Consider the following 18126-nt stretch of genomic DNA (forward strand, 5'->3'; position numbering starts at 1 on the left):
GTCAACATCGTTCCCGGGGCGATTTTGACAGGCGAACGCAACGTACACGAGTGTCATGTCAATGGCCTCGATTTTTGTGTCCGTGAAAGTAAAACGCATGAAAGCATCGTGTACGCAACGCACCCCAAAACGTATATAATTATGGAAAGGCGCCTTTACCCAAGATGCACGAGTATAACGCACGTACATACACCTGCAGCAAAAAGTAATCGTGAAAATAAGACATATCCAATCATTTCCTTCAGCCTTGGTCTACGTCAAGTTTTTACCTCACGGTAGGCCTACTTCTCAGGAAACACCGACATCCTTCCACCGTAATAATGTGAATGCATGATGTACCATGAACACAAGAATTTGTATCACGTTTTCCATATTGCCCACGCCCCTCGTCCAATTTAGAACTAAATGGCCACATACACAAATTAAATAACATCGAGAGCTTGCATACGTGATGAAAATGACGCATGTCGTGTTTTGGTAGGGAGGGGCGTGGGTGTAAATCCCGAAGGAAGGAAAGAGTGGGTCTGTTGAATCAGGAAACATCGCTGGATTAAATCAAAAGACGCTTTCAAGGATCCGTCTTTTATCCTAATGAGAAAAAACACTGGGTTTTTTGTTTTTAGTAATTTCTTAATGGGTGCTGCGAGTCTGCACTTTACTATCATACATACATCATGCTCAGTTTACGGAACACTATCTCTGTAAACGTGATGATCTATATGCGCGCGACATTATTGTTGGCAGGTCAAGGAACAATACGGGTTGGGAAAAACGTGGACTTACAAAAATTGTCCTTTCAAAGCCTCCGTATTACCTTCAGAAATGTTGCAATATTGTTTCACTTGGCAACAATGAGAGAGAACGATTCAACTGCCAAGTCATACTTACGTCCTTGGCTAAGGGATGTACAATGAAAGATAAATGAATCAAGAAATCATGAAACGAAAAAACCCAAACAACCCTGTTCTCCAGCAAAGGGCTGTAGCCTGACAGCCATTGTATATATGTATCGGGGATGAGTTGGAGGGGCGTGGTCAAGTAATGTCATTTCCTCGAGCAACGGCGCAGCCTAGTGTTAAGCCTAGAGAGCTAAGTTAAAAAACATTGAAAAATTGCCATTTTTAAAGGCATCATTACAAGGAATCGGGTTATAGTTGTCTTTTGTTCCTAAATGGTCTTGTTTTTTATATGCAACTGTTTGCTGTTCATCATAAGTCAGTTGGAGATCATTTCCTACTCACTCAAACTCTTAGTCCCTTCAACTAAGCACAACTACAGCACAACTACAGCACAACTGCAGCACAACTACAGCACAACTACAGCACAACTGCAGCACAACTGCAGCACAACTACAGCACAACTACAGCACAACTACAGCACTACAGCACAACTACAGCATAACTACAGCACAACTACAGCACAACTACAGCACAATTGCAGCACAACTGCAGCACAACTGCAGCACAACTACAGCACAACTGCAGCACAATTGCAGCACAACTACAGCATAACTACAGCACAACTACAGCACAACTACAGCACAATTGCAGCACAACTGCAGCACAACTGCAGCACAACTACAGCACAACTACAGCACAACTAAGCACAACTACAGCACAACTACAGCACAACTACAGCACAACTACAGCACAACTGCAGCACAACTAATCACTTTCAACGTCTTGTTCTCAACTGAGGTAAACATCTAGACTGTAAATGATGATTCTTAAAAAGGAAAATCGCCCCAAGTTGGCGAAGGCTCTATTCCCTTGCAAAACCGAATGTTTGAATCAGTTATTCAAGCACAATAGCTACATCAAAGCCCACACATCTCACCCAGGAGCCTGTGGTAATCACAATCCACTTATCCGCAGATTAATTGTAAAGCTTTATTTTGCAAGGGGGGATATTCACACGCACGAGTGATCCTCTTATTTCAACCTTGATGGGTCCAATTCTAGAAAATAATACCCTAGCGAGATAGTTTTCGATTACATTTCGAGTCAACAACCCCGCCGACGAGACTTGGTCCTTTTCTTGAGAGAACTAGCGTTTTCTCTGTGACAAACGCATGAGGGCGCAGAACAGCTTCCTTGACAAGTACATTGTGATCCACATGTGTAAAGTTGTGGAGAATCCATAATGAAAGAAAAACTCACCAACGCTTGAACGCATTTCCATTGAATAGAGCGTTTAAGTCGATGCTAACGTTCAAGTATACCTACATTAGATGCTAATGCGTCTCAGACACAAAACAGAAAGTTAAGTCAATGCAGAAGTTGGGACTAGAAACATCGACACATTTCCTGTCATCTTCCCTGAGAGACCAAACAGCCACCAGGCTGCAGATGGGCCAAGTTCTCCAAGCGTTCACGATCAAAGTCATCACCTCTCCGACCACACCACATTCTCGTCTCTCAAGTTCAATTATTTTGGATATCAGTCGGTTAAACGGATTGGAATGTAGCATTCAAGTTGATTTGAATTACATGACTGAACGCACGCAATGTTGGATTGTAATTCACCATGAAGATCCGAGCTGTGTATCGCTAGAAGACCTATATCCACATTGTATTTCTCAGTTTGTGTAAGGACTAAGTTTGACACGGCTAAAAATACCTTATGAGATTGCAAAACCATGCAGGTGCGCTGGAAGAAAATCTCTTTCTTGAAATTGGTTCAGAAAAGTAAGAGTCACGTCACTGTTTTTAAGAACAAGACAATATTGGAAGAGAAGATAACACGGGGCCCGATAGTCGTGTACATGATGTCAAGATGAGACTGAGGCAACCAGGACGAGGAGGTAAGCACCAGATAACAGCCCTTTCAATTTATTTTTAGTTTTACCAAAGACACTTGAAAAAAATTCTGTTTGAAAGTAAAACAATGTGTAAGATAAATGTAGGATAAATATACTGGAAAAATTCTTCTGGATGAGACGGGTGATTTTTCAGTACGAGGTGAGGGGCAAAAACTCTAGAGAGTTAAGTCTAAGGAAATTTGAACTGATGTCATCAAAGTTGGCAGATGAGGAGAACTACTACTGTGTCTACTTGACTGATCAAGATTGAGAATAAGGATATATGCCAAGGACATAGATTGCGTGGGAAGACGAGTGCGAATATAAAATATGTACTTGAAGACATTAAAGTAACCCCGAGCCATAATCAAGCCCAGGACCGCAGAGATCTATCTATTAGAACTTGTTTGCACTTTTTTAAGAAGCTGCACACGCCACAAAGATTAAATGTTCACAAAACATTTTCATGTCTTGTAAACCTCCTCAAAAAAAATTCTTAAAATTTATAAGAAACAAAAACTTAGTGAAAAGAAGCAGAAGATATAGAAGCAGGCAAAATTGGCAAAAAGGCAGCAATGGAAGAAAGCTAGAAGTGTTGAAATAGAGAAAGAACAAGAAATAGTTCAGAAAGAAATACACCACACTGCACAGAGTAATGGATGAGTGTTTGCCTCAACGGAATGGAAGGTATATGGGAAGACGGAAACTTGTCCACCTGCCGGATACCAGGCTATATGGAAATGTATAATGGTCATCTTTATTATTGATGGACCATAAAGAAACCTACAACACTTGTCACTTTGTTGTGAAACGATTCCTCTCGGTATTGGTCATAACTTCACAGAACTGCCCTCAATTTCATAAGTCTAGAAGAGATCTAGCTTTAGGTGCGTTGGGTTTTCGTTCCTTAGGGATAATTTTCCCAGAGGTACATTCTCAACCAGACTGAAGTTCATTCAACAGCTGTTTAAATTTTGACATCACATTATGGAAGGGAGTAAATTACAACAGGTCTGACATCACAATGGGATCTCTCGTTCCTCAACTAGTTTAAATAGTGACATCACATTATGGATGGGAGTAAATTACAACTGGTCTGACATCAACAATGGGATCTCTTGTTCCTCAACTAGTTTAAATTTTGGCATCCCATTATGGAAGGGAGTAAATTACAACAGGTCTGACATCACAATGGGATCTCTCGTTCCCCAACTAACTCCTTTTCTTTACCGTTACTACTAATAATAAACATAATCAAATATAATGATATAAAATATAACTCACTTCAATGAACAACATCTCAGATTACCTCAGTCAACTAAAAATCCAAGAATTTAGAAGAAAACGTGCGCCCTCAACGCTTAAAGACCTATTACTTTGAAGTAATGATTTACAAACGTAATGGCCCAATTTTGAATTCGAAACAGTCAAACGGCTGTTGTGGTTTTTCAAGAAAGTTCCAATACAGTAAAGATAGCATTACATGAAATGGCAACCCTAGACTATTTGGATTCCAGGCTTTGCAGTATAGGACTGACAATATTTCCTACACTATTACGTTTCTGTTTAAAATGCTCCTACGAACACATGTACACTAATTTTGTCGTTGTGCAAGTCCTTATATTGAGACTGTTGTTTGCATGCTCCAGTTTGGTATCTGAAGAAATTGTCAACATGTTCTCAGGTTGTACTTCGAATGATTAATTTCGCTTATATCCGGTTACCTGTGTGTACACGAGTGGCTCCCATCAACCCATTCGGGTTTAAATCACGGAAAGCACCGACATAATAAATAAATCGTCACGACCAAGGTCATACCCATAATGCTCAATAGGTACAGCGGAACTTACAGACGTTTTTATGCACCACTAGCCGTTGTTGATATCCATTGCTATACGATACTGGTTTTCCTGCAAGGTAAACGGTTGCCAATGGATACCGTAACGTATTTCCTGATTAGACGGTTGTGGTGATTTAGTCAGGAACGTTAACAAGCACTGCAAGTCAAATTATCGTTACGTAGTTTAATTCAACTGTGGAAAAATTATAAGAACATAATGGAAAATACCATTTCTTCGAACACAAAGATTAACAAACCTCGCGACAAAAACACAGAATGTTACCAGAGCTTCCTAAGGGATGTGGTTTTCCTCTTGTGATCACATCATTTCATAGCAGTTTTGGTTCATATTGTTATTCAGTACAAAATTAATGGCGTTAAAGAACAAATCCGTACCAAAGCAATGTGAGATAAGTTCACATGTAATATGGAGATTGGTTCAAATCAGCAAGTCAGAAGACAACTCCAAGCGTAACCGCCTGGCCCCTTAAGATATTAATCTTTTGGGACGACATCATAAAGTCCATCGACAAAATAAATTCTCTTTATCAACACTGACCAAGAGGAAAGAAAGTCACGACTTTGCCGTCAGCCATTCTATCGGCTTGGCACTTGCGCCAAATATTTCACGCGGCAATCGTCACACTTCGCATAGAGACACGCGGGGTATACACTGACCATTTTCTGTATTACCACATACCATCAGCCCATAACAACGAAGGAACAACAAATGGTCCCTGACACTCAACGCATGTCTTTTCCTTAGGGCATTTAGTGACTTCAGCATCTGGATGATGACGACGTTCGTGGCTAAGAGAAGATATAGCAACTGATATTAGATTGTGTCACCTATAGATGAAGTCATTAGCCTATTAAATTTGACAATCTTAGAGAATACAGCCTTCCTGTGGGCATTTTGTTCTATTAAAAGTGGTATTGGTAGGAAGATAGTTTCGACGATAAAGGCAACCACGGAAAGAAGAACAAAGAAGAACATGACAGGAAAATACCTTAGAAACGGGAGAATGTAAAAGAAGGATAAGGATAACAATTGTGTTATGTTTCACTGGCTTAGTCATCTTACTTGGAATGAGGATTGACGAGGTATATTACATTTCAAACTGTCGAATCCGTTAATGATAGCCCTCATTTCTTGACATTGTCATAAACAAACAACAACATGCAGTAACGCGAAGGAAACTAAGCCAAACAACAAACAAAACCCAAACAAAAAAAAAACGGAGACTGGTTTCCAACGGCAAACAGGAGACCATCACACAAAATAAAAGTCTAACTGAAGAGGGAAATCAAGAAACTGGAGGTCACACATAATGATGTCTTATGAAGCAGCATATCCGGTTTGGAAATATGGCCAAAGGTATAGAAGCCATGTTTTCTATGTATTACGGAGGAAATCGCTGATAATTACAAGGCTAAGTGAGATTATAACGTATTGAATTAAACATTCTTAAATTGTTTATTTTCTTAATTCTACTGAAATGACCAAGGCTATTGTACAGACTTGAAAAACGACGTTTATTATAACCTGCCACTGGTACTTATGTTACAAGCATAGAGTTATATTGTTTTTATAGCTCTATGGTTACAAGCTAAATTTTTTGAAACAGCCTGTGATTGGCTGCTGGCTGTGTGCGTCATCATGAATGAGTTACCAGTGGTGTTTCAAGAATAACAGTGACGTATACAGCTAGGTTAACCAATGATACTCCAACACATGTGACATGTGCGTGTGGGCTCGCTGATGGTTTCAAGTCGTGACATCGGGATGGTTTGGATCTTCAAATCACATCGTTGTCTGTTGATAATTCAATTGCTCTCGGGTAACCCACGTACTTTTGTTTCGCTCCAACCCACACGCACGGCCTATACCCCCGTCGTTTCAAGGCAGCACGACCGCTCAAGATAGAAAAGAGCGGGCGGGAAAATGCCAAACCAATCCTGACTAATGCGCTCATCGGAATGAAGTCAACGTTTTGGTAGGTAATTGAGCTGTCGGTTGGGCACCAGGGCACAACCGACGAACCGGTCCAGGCTTGCCCCTCATTTCTTCTCCTACGTGACTTGGCCCGAATTGTCCCAATAGAAATCGTTTGATTGTCCTCCCTCCAACCAGTCACAACAGCCTTGTTTGCTGTTTAATCTGTAGTAGGGGGATTTCGTCTGTTTAGGAGCTGTGTTCAAACCAACTGATTTAGTTATCTGAAAACAATTTGGCATTGTAACTAAGATAAACTATTGGGATGAAATAATGCACGAAGAGAGATTCGTAAATGTTGGACTACAAGCTGTAATATAAACAAATTATGTTGATAGAATTTGTGGTTGTTATCAAAAACTAGACAAACAGAAATAATTAAGTCTATAATATATTAAATGTTGACAAAACTAGCTCCTATAATACTTATTGCAAAGGTTTGAAATAATATAAACGGCCTGGTATATCATTAGATATCTTAGAAAATCTAAGGTGGTTGTTTGCATGTGTTTGTTGGGGTTCCTCTCAGTAAAATGCCTTAGAGTGGTGCTTGTCATGTCTTGGACAGATATATCTAATATCACGCTTACAGTCGCTCTCACTATCACTGCATTTAAGATTGGTCTAACTTGAGGTGACCGTTGTCCTTTTCAGATGATAGGAAAGAGACTTCGTAAGCAGAAGAGGGCACATTTCCAAGGCAATACCGATCATTAGTTAAATTTCCTGTACGGTCTAAAAACTCTGCCTGCCCGTGAAAATGTCTGTTCAGGCTCCTTTTTGTAGTTTCGTCGTCGGCATTGAATAACACATCATTTCCCGACACTGAGTGTTTGTCGTTGTGCATAGCCGGAGGAACAAAAACCTGTAAATGTCGCTCGCTTGTCTATCACTGGATTTCCATGTAATATGTAAGGTGACGGTACAGAGTTTCGTAGTTAGTGTTCAAATCCTGCAATATTTGATATGGTAATTCGTTACAGAACGCAGGCGTTTTATAATAGCGCGCCTCCAAGAGTTTGCAACGCTTTGACCAATTACAATGCGCGAAATCTGTTGACCCAATGCGCGTTTACAAAGGGTTGACAAATTTCGCGCACCGGAATTGGTCAACACGTTGCAAACACTTGGAGGCGCACTATTGTGAACCGCCCATATTACCGATGGTATAGATTAATCTGATTGGACGCTTTAATTGCTGTGGCACCGTGCTTACAACCACTTTCTTCAGCTTGACGGGAGCGTTCATTTAGCAAATTGTGACAGTCTATTGGTCGGAGAGACATGTAACGCGCGCGTACCACCTGTCCACGAGCGTTACGCCACTGTAGGAGAGGGTTCTAAAGCTGCATCTGAATCTCTTGTCAAGAGCTAGGTCTAGGTCTTCGCTCCATTGGAAATGCGTGGAGACGCGCAGACAATAGACCTAGCCGTAGCTCTGGAAGCCCGTTTCGGACACGGCCGAATTCTGGTTGTCGAATTATACATAACCGATTGTCTGGTCAATAGCTCGTGCTCAGTTCAAAATGAAATTTTTACACCAACTTGTGATGTATACAATTATTTTGAAATAAAAAGTATGTTCAAGAACTTTTATTTCAATTCAGATGACTTACGAGAGAAGTAATCACCAAGCTTTTCTGTATTTTTTTTCACCAAAAGAGATCTGTTCAGTGTAAAACTGAGTAAATCGTCACCAATTTAGATCTCAGCAACTGCTCACCGAGTAGCAAAGCCACTAAAGCTGACTTAGCCACGGTCGTCAAGTTGGAACGATATGGAAAGCTTAAACACCAAGACAAATATGTCGGCCTTGGGATGAGATAAAAGGCCGAAATTAGAGGCACCGCGTGTGATTGGATCAAGTGCGCACGCTAAAAAAAATTGGCAAATGTTACACGACACTGATTTTGGCGACCACATTTTCCGCGCGGATTTGTAATAACTTTCCCTTTCCAATCCTGCGTGATTGATTCTGTTTGGCGGGTCGAGTTGCTCGACATGCCGGTGAACAGACGATATAGGTAAGATGTATGAGGCGATTGGTGGAAGTGTTTAACCATATTGGCTTCCAGTAAAAAGGCAGAAAAATGTAGAGTTGAGAAGGCTGGTTGTTAGCAAATGTCAAAATGCGCTAAGGAGCTTAAGAAATATAGCTAGATTCTGCATGCCCTATTCCGGATACAACGTTTAAAAATAACCTTCAAATATGAAACGATATACCTCTTAAGGTTTTCTAAAAGCCAGAGAGAAAAACCACAAAAAGTAAGAAGAGCAGCATTACGGATATTGTGACATGGGCCAGAAGCAGCAAGTAGGCCTAATACAAAATGACACGAGGACCAAACGGGGTGAAGAAAGATTAACGTGGAAATATAGGAAGACAAAAATGTGTTAAGATGTGCTGAGAAAGTGAGCGAGCATGCGAAGTAAAAATGACGATAGAGCATTACATCCATGTGCCCACGTAATAAGCGGGCAGATCTTCAAGTCGTAAGTTTTCTTTCGTGTCGATAAAAAAGTCAAGGTCACATGCATTTGATGGCTAAGGCATTTCTGCTTACTATCATTGATTGTTCACCAAAAGGCCAAAGAAAAATGAACAGGAATTGAATCAACGATTGGGGGCAATAGCTTTTGACTGCAGCAAGCCATGACCTTGGGTGCATGCTCAATGTGCGTCTGATTGCTTTTATAGAGTTTTACATAGACACGCACAATGTCTTTTAGGCCTGCCGAGTAACTCATAGGGAATAGGGAAACGGAAATCAAACTGAAATGGTAGGGGAAATTATGCACATCAGGGTTGGTTTTGTCTTAAAATCACCGTATACACGAATTCACGAAGATGTAAAAATACAAGATGTACATGACGATAACTCTTTATACTATACATTTAAATTAGAATTGAAATTGTCAATTAAAATCTTACCCTCAAAGGATTAATAAATTGAAAAGGTTGAAGGTATTTCATTAATTACAATCAATAAAAGTCTGGCGAAAAGTACAGGGTTAAGAGATGCCATTTATCAAACATCGCGTGTTTGGAAAAGACGCAGTGCTCCGTCAAAGTGTGCATCCTCTGTCTCAACAATGATACAATTGCATATACTTCTTGCATCATTAAGAGCTCCCCTGGGAGACAATTTCCCAAACTGCTTACAAAGGACAACCCTTGGAATAGAGATGCACCAGTCCTTACATGAATTCGATGCATGGCAACTCTGAGGAGGTTACGAGTGACTATACGTGTATGATTGACGGCGAAATGGTTACGCCTAAAAAGGGACTGTCAGTAGTCAAACGAAGACTGCGTTTTTAAGACTTGTCTTTGGGACCTACTGAGTTAGTCGATTCAACGTGGACCACGAGTGAGACATTCGTATCTTTCATTCCTTCATCAAGCCAGCGGACCTTGCATCCGCTAAGGTACAGTTTCCCCTTTGCTACACCATCTTGTTTTCGACGAGGACACTTCTTAAGTACTCACAGAGCTCCTACCTTGATTGACCGACAGTGCAGGTGAGTGTCACTTGGGATTAACTCGATAGTTTCGACGGCACAGATTGGGAGGTGTACAGTTCAAATAGCGACTGCCAAGCTTTCAATTAGATACAGAAGTTCCAAAAGTCGAATGATTACTCTGCCGTCTGCAAGCTGAGAATTGACGAAACGTTATTCAGATAAGAAATTGAATAACTTTTTCCGACCATCAATCATTTTCAATGAAAAACTAGATATAAAAAGTATTAAGCCTCAACTCTTCATGCTGTCTCAGTTTTGCCAAACAAAAATTGTACAAATGCGGGAGAATTACAAACAATTTGTCAGACAAGAAAAGTGTTTCGGAAAAATGACGCTCAATTAAAAATATCTACTGACTTTGATATGGCTGTTTCTATGACAGAATATAACAAATTTCATTCTAGGCATCGACAAACTACACGTTTTGTCTATTTGATGCTGTAGGATAGAGAGTGATTACTTCAACAATCTGTACTTTTCTTTGGAGGAGGTAGGCCTTCACTCAGATTGAGAGAGAAATTCAGTCTCACCTCGAAGTGTCCATGAAAGAAGATGATTTTTTCCCTTCAGCCCATTACGAAGGTGTCTACTGAGGTATCCGATTTCTCTTAGGAATACATGCACTGTTCGCTGAAAAGTCTCCGAACAAGATTAGAACTGGCGGATTTCGCATTTTAGTTCAGTTTATTTCATCAACGGAAAAAAATTGGCATATGTTGCTGACCTTTTATGGGGTGAAAGTTGGAGTACTTGTAAAATTCCTACGGGAAATCTTGAAGGTATGCTCATTACGAAGAAAGCTTGAATGTGGGTGACGTCATCATCGGATGGAAACTAAAATTTCAAGGGAAGGAGTACAATCATTAACAGAATGTTTTCCTGACCCATCCCACAAGGAGATCAAAATAATGTTTAGAGGTGATGATGTACCTAGGGATATCACACATGTAAGTTCCGGGTCACGAAGTAAAACTCAGGTTTTAAAGTCAACACAAAAGATTTAAGTTCACGGAAGACACTCACAAGACAAGTGCAAGACAAGTTTCTCGATGTCTAGTTATAAGGAAGTAAGTCAATTTCAAATTCAAATTTCCCAGTGTCAAATAATCACCGAGTGCTTTAGGAGACCACATAAAGATGGAGAACCCACCCCCTCCATCCGAAGGTAAACGTGTGTCTAGACTCAATCACGATTCTTCACTGAATAACTACTGAACTGAGCCTAAAGTTACTAAAAACCAGTCTTCGCATCAGATTTTCTCTCTTTTTCTTTCCTGATGTAACTCCGTCCTAAGAATTTACTATTGATAAACTAAATGAAGGTTCCGAGGACATGAGACTCATGACAATAATTTAATTGCTTTGGCTCATAATACTACATTTAACTACAGGTGCTTTTAGAAAAGTGTGTGAGAAACAGAAAGGGCGATTAACATTTTAAAAAGGGCTGACGTAGAATGAAACGACAAATCCTTTTATGAAATTGCAATTTACTGAAACGTTAAGTGCTGCACAAAACGTGTTCTCATGAAAACTGCTGAAAAATGCTTTCCATAAAATGAATTTGAAAGGATTGGGCTGCCAGGGACGTGTTGTGTCGCAAACATTTGGCATGAAGCGAGCGGAGAAAAGGTTCATGGGCCGCGAGACGGTTAGATCTGACAGCCCAGTAAATTGAATGTGTCGCCGTGAATTAGACGGGATATCTGTAGAGAGATATGGAAGACGTTGTAGGTGATCTAACGTGCTTGTACCGTTTAATTTGATGAAAACTCTAGCTCTCATGGTTACAGAGTGTGGCAGAACATTGCAAATGGCTTCGCTGTCTTTTGTGGAACGGTTGTTGGGGAGGTTCAGTAACACTGACACAGCAACATAGCCGTGGCCATATCACAAATCACTGTCATGAAAGAACCACTCAAATTCAGGAATTCCTTCTCTCTTTTTTGTTAGTGTAACACTGTAATAAATGCGTCTTTCCACATGAGAATTTTTGCTATGCCTCGAGTTGGTAATGCGTCAGCTGCAAAGAGTGTTCATTAAAATCGTACAGGCGTGAAACGCAATGAACGACCGCGTACACGTGGAAAGGCAGCCTAATGTGCGATCATCGAGTCTGGTATATATTTTTTAAAACAATGAATTCACCAACCACGGTCTGGCGTCTATATTATGAGCACCAGATGAGCAAATACCGTTTAAAATTCATACATATTACGTGACGCAAAAGCATCTCCTTTGTGGTTTTCTTCAAGGAATTTACATCAAATCCAGTGTACCATCTGCACACATTAGCAATATTGCTTGGACAACTGAGAGCTATACGACCACACCCATTCCTCCTTCGACCACACCCATTCCTCCTTCGACCACACCCATTCCTCCTTCGACCACACCCATTCCTCCTTCGACCACACCCATTCCTCCTTCTAACCCCATACCACAAGTACTACGACTTGGGCAAACAAAATGTTGTCTGAAATTGGCGAGTGTCTATTCCAAGTATTTTTAACTATATAAGTGATTTGTTCGTTCAATTGATTTACATGCATGATTCTGGTATGGAATAAACAACGTGCTCAGTCCCTAATTTTGGGAATTATTCCTTCACTGGGTCGTTGAATCCTCCACGCAAAAGCCCCTTCTCTGTCCTACTCTGGAGTGCTTAAAGCTACGCTTTAATTCGTTCAACAGATATCAAATTAGGTCACGCCCCCTCACCTATATTCCCCGTGAATTCCAGAATGCTTCGGGCGACATGAAAATAGCTGCCAAATACAGGCACGATGCGTGGCTAATGGCTTTGGGAAGATTCAGCTCCAAAAGGTGACGACGAAAAAAATTCTGCAAGAGAAAAGCCCTCACGTAGGTTCTGCATTTGTGCCGTTAGCGAGCGTGTTTTGGGGGAAATCGGGTGCTGTGACCGCGCATTTCTCTCAGCCACTCGCTACGATTTCACGCGGTGTTTGTTTTACGTGTCTGCTACTTATTAAGTATCTGCGGCTCTAAACGTTAATTATTTCACAAGAATAACTCAGGACAACCTAAGTGATCGGAGAGGGCAGAAAAGCTTTTAGATCAATTTGGGTGCGAATGTGTCTCTGTAAAGGGACCCTGCTGTACATGACGTGATTTACTTCAATTTATTTGTTTGGCTCAGGCCAAGTGACGATCACACGTTTGTGGCTTTTTGCTCGAAGAAATTGATTAAGAATTTGATACCATAGCGTCAATGACGACCCAATCGGACTGGATCTATAGCGGGCATTTTAGCCGAGACGCAGGTTTAACGAAATCAACGGTACAGAAAAACAAACAATGCAGAAGTTTTCAAATAAATAAAGACATGCGACACCGCATTCAAAAAAAAAGAAAGACTAAATGCATCAGTTTTGTGACAGGAAATAAAGTGAAGTGATGTAGATACTAGATCTAAATATCAGAATCTATTCCAGTTGAATGAAAGAAAATCCCATTTTGAAACAGTTATATGTATACTGCCAAAAGTGAATTCGTGCTTGTATATTTTTCTGAATCCAAAATCGCAAAATATACTTGAATAACTGAGAATATGTTACGTATATGCTACGTAGCAGACGCCTGATCGAAAAAAAATGTCACTCGGAGCTTATCTTTTCTGGTTCGGTTCCTAGTGAAATTGGGCCTGTCGAAAAGGGGTTGTACGGCACTTGTTATTTCAGATGTATAGTTTCTAATAATGCAGTAGGTAATAATTTCTGTCACCTGGTTGCCATAGGCGTCAAGTGAGATGTTTTCCCTCCCATGTTGACATAAAAATTGAGAAAATGCATGATTGAAATAAATACAATAATATTGTTGAAGATGTCCCTGGATTAACGACTCAATATGAATGTGCAGACCTTCAAATATTTCTTACAGATTCAAGACTCGAAATAGACAATTCCAAGCGGCTTTTGAAGTTTTCATTTAGCTCGGTATTTGACGAGATGCTCATTCAATCTGACACACTGCAAATAATCGCCAAAAATTGCGCCGTGTATTACTTTCACTCGCTCCGGTGAATTTTTCAATTTACACGGGGGAGAATCGAATATCTACGCTCGGGCTGATAAGCTTGCTCTAAGGTTGCGCGAGGCGGCATTGTGGGCTCGTTTCCTCGTCTTGAGGCTTTACGAGATTGATGGGTGGATCAGATCCCCCTACGAAACAGCTCAAGTCCTATTAAGTTCCTCGGAGCAGATCTGCAATGTTGAGGGAATGGAACCTGGGGGATATATAGGTGTTTTGTAATCATACTCTAACGAGTTAATGCCTCTATGTAATTGAACCCGTCAAACGGTCCCAGTCAAAATCACAGGAATAAGTGTTGGATGGAAGGCAGAGAAAAAGACGAAGCAAAAGACAGGCGCATGCGGTCGTCATATCATATCAAATTACAGAAGGAAACTCTGGAGATTTATCGATAAATGGATAAGAAAGAATTAAAAAGGGAAAAAGGTTTTTGATAAACGTGAAGGAAAAGGGGTAACATCGGAATCACTCTGCATCTGTTCCGATTGGATCTGACTATGTTATCCCTTGTGAACTTAGGTTGGCGTCCCACAACGCATAGCAATCAACTTTTCATTTCATCCACGTCTGTAATATGATCTTTGTCATATCAATGATTAAAAAGTATTTCAACTTGGCAGATTAATATAACGTTGTGAATATGGAGTTATATAAAATCATTCACTCAGTAAAAGAGAGGAAAATTAACCAGCTGTCATGTCAAATAAAATGTGTCGCCTAGAATCAAATCGGAATCCATGTTGGCAATTTAGATTTTCAAGAGCCGTTCGCTTCATCTGTAGCTATTAAAGTAGGGATAAACTTGCTCAAGAAAACATGTTTCGACAGAATTAATTCACGTGTGCAAGGTGATTTGCAGTGAAGGATGAAGAACAGTGGAATGTGAGAGTGTTTAGAATGGCTGACAAAAGGGTCACATGAAAAAAATACAGCTGATCAGCTACGTCATACAGTACCGTACTTCACCTTAAAAATGGACAATTTAACATTTCGAGACAGATACTACTGAGGTAATTACACAAGTACCGAATGATCTGGTTCCGTGAGCAACACAAAACGGCCTCCATTAGTGTGGAAGGATTTCAAAGAATGTTATGTAACATGATTAATTTTAAAGGCAATACCCCAAACCTATTCACTTTACTTGCCACCTTCATCATGACAAAATTCAAATTTCAGGGTTGATTTTATTATTTTTTCTCATTTTGACAGATTATCATCATGACTAACTACATTCTATTCATCGGCCTCATGATCGCCATGTTTGCTATCTTAGCAACGAGCTCAGACGAGGCTGCCATCAACGACGGGATGGAGACACCAGAGGATGCTGAAGCGCTCAACAACTTTCTTCACGGTCTCCTGCAGGCAAGAGTAGACCGCTCATGGCGTAAGCCATGCGATGGCAACTCATGCTTCCAGTCTGCAGGGGGACGAGGTTGGAAGAGGAATCGCGCTCCGTTCAGTTTGGATGGTTTCAAGTGCATCGGTGCTGGGTGCGAAAGAGGCTGGAAACGGACCTCCGAGAGGAAGCGTTAAATGCCGATTAATGAGGCGGAGACTAGACTACTCCAGTGAACATATAAATTGCTTTAGAAAATGACACTTGGCAACTACAATCGATTCAACTTTATAATCAATCATAGTTTTCATATCATTATTAAACAAGTTTAATTTACAAAGAAAAATCAACAAGCTTTCATCCTATTTTATATAAACGCCTCCTTCAAATATCTTTTCCAAAATCACCTACATGCTGTTATTGTTTGGCATAACAGTAATTAATTCTGTTTCAATAAAGTGAAATAGCAAATAACAATAATCGTGCTAATTAAAGTTTATGCTACCTGACTAAATAACAAAATAGTCAACAGTTTGCAGATTGTGATCCATTTTCCAGTAGATTCCAACAAACGCAAAGCAAGGAAGCTTTGATGCAATGTAAGCCTTCAACAACCTTGATTTAATTACACACAGGCACTTCATTGACAAAATGTGAGCCAAAGCCGGAGAATGAGGAAGGCAGAGTAACAGCAACAAACTGAAAGATGGAGAATGGATTCGAAGAGTTTAACATGTCTTTGGTGATTTCTTAGATGGCACTTCTTAAAACCACACACCTTTTATAAGGAGTAAAAGAAAATCCAACTGTATGCATTTAAGTCTATACATTTTGGAAGGTTTCTGGTAATTCTCATCAATATAAATAAATTACTACGTAATATTTGGTTCAGTGGCATCTTCTTTATTCAAACACAAAACAAATGAAGTTTGCTTGTTACTATAAATATCAATAACGCATCCAAGAAGTCGGCATTGATAAAAACTAATGGTAATTTCGTTGGATGTTTGTTAGTTATTCTCGGGCATTTTTATGAAGTGTCGGATTACACCATCCAAGATGTGCACTTGCAGCTAATCTTTAAACGCTCAAGCTCAAAACCTGCAATACAACTTTCCACGTCCTGTCATTTAACAACCATTTCTCGTCAGTCTTTTTCCCAAGATGCAAATTCCCAAATCAGATTCGCAAAGGGTACCGTCATAATAATATCTTTACACTCCGACCAGGGATGACATAGACTGGGAACTCTCGGGACCTTTCGTTTTTATCGAAAGTGTTTTTCGGGGGCAAAATTTGTAGACATTTGAAGAAGCTCTTGCTAACAATCAAAACGCCTTCAGCTACACGTGTACCGGTACTTAGTGATAACTAGGGGAATCAGTATATAGCGATATTACCAGTAATAAACATTATGAAATACAACTTGGTATTTTTGTCTCGTCAATATCGTTTTTTTCCCCACAGATCAGTGTTCTTTTCGGTGCAGAGATATTTCTAATCAAAATATCTCCAGCACAAACCTTTTAATTATTCAGATAATTTCTTATAAGGCTGAGTGATGGTAACTTGTGCCTTGGGTTGATAACAAACAGTACAGCGTGCGTCATGGTTACGTCCAATGCTGCTTGCTTACTCAAAGCGGCCGTTGGCATTTCTGAGGAAGATTGAATTTGAAAAAAAGAGTGATCACAGCGTCTTGTTTGGACGATTTACAGCAGTCCCAAGGGTCTGGGGGCTGGGTAGAATTGATCAAGGTGGCCGCAGGGAACTACCTCCACGGGAAAACGAGGGAAAATAATGAAGTCGTTTCTGTACTAAATGACAAGAGACAAGGTGAAAAAAGATCATGGGATGGGATGATTAAACTCCGAAGAACAATTTGCCGCTGATTGAAACAATTTGAAAGATTTATCTTAAATTCCCGCAAGAGATAAAAAGACATCCAAACTGATTTGAAATTTTCTAATTGGAAAATGGCTTGTAAATGCGTACGAACAAAGCAGAACAACTGAAAAATGAAATTACAAACTCAAGTTGGTGAATCGGAGCCAGACTCTGAAAGTCTTTGTTGAGAGTCATCACTCCTAGCTAATAACGATGACTTCGCATGTAGGTACATGACTGGCAATCTAGGACTACCAACAGCAGAAGTTAGTGTTCTTGACTACCTGTCTGGAGGTAGGAAGGCAACAGATATGTCATGTACAGATCGCAGGCAAACACGGAAAAAATACTGTGTAACAACCGGCTAGGATTACTTGGAATTGATCAACAGTAAAATTAAGCTTCGTGGGCATATCTTCAGTCGTTTCCCTCATTCATATTATATACACATTTTACCCACAGATATTATTCATGCCTGTCTTGGTCTTGGAAGTAAAACATCTACTGCAGGTGTTTGTATTTCGCTATTCATCTGAAACCATTTCGACACTCAGGCATTTATTTGGCACGTTATAGGTTTCGTCAATTAAAAAATGCAATCCTCGTGATTGCTAAGTGTAACAGTGCAGAAAAAGGCGCCACTGAATTCAGACTTATCAGAGCGAAGGTGATTGGTTTTGGCG

At 40.1% G+C, this 18126-nt stretch overlaps 2 protein-coding genes across 2 annotated transcripts in view; one reads left to right on the plus strand and one right to left on the minus strand.

Annotated features, from left to right (window-relative positions):
* LOC110976295 (uncharacterized) overlaps positions 1 to 18126 on the minus strand; it is an 83336-nt gene that overhangs the window by 58084 nt on the left and 7126 nt on the right. The gene's annotated exons all lie outside the window — the stretch shown is intronic.
* On the plus strand, positions 9928 to 16981 carry LOC110976271 (uncharacterized). The gene is made up of 2 exons (XM_022229384.2): positions 9928 to 10158; positions 15427 to 16981. The coding sequence occupies exon 2, from the start codon at positions 15436 to 15438 to the stop codon at positions 15751 to 15753; it is 318 nt and encodes a 105-aa protein (XP_022085076.1). The 5' UTR covers positions 9928 to 10158; positions 15427 to 15435; the 3' UTR covers positions 15754 to 16981.

Source organism: Acanthaster planci, linkage group LG11 (assembly GCF_054643075.1).
Source record: "Acanthaster planci isolate LZ-2023a linkage group LG11, COTS_SCS, whole genome shotgun sequence".
In the NCBI taxonomy this organism is placed as follows: Eukaryota; Metazoa; Echinodermata; class Asteroidea; order Valvatida; family Acanthasteridae; genus Acanthaster; species Acanthaster planci.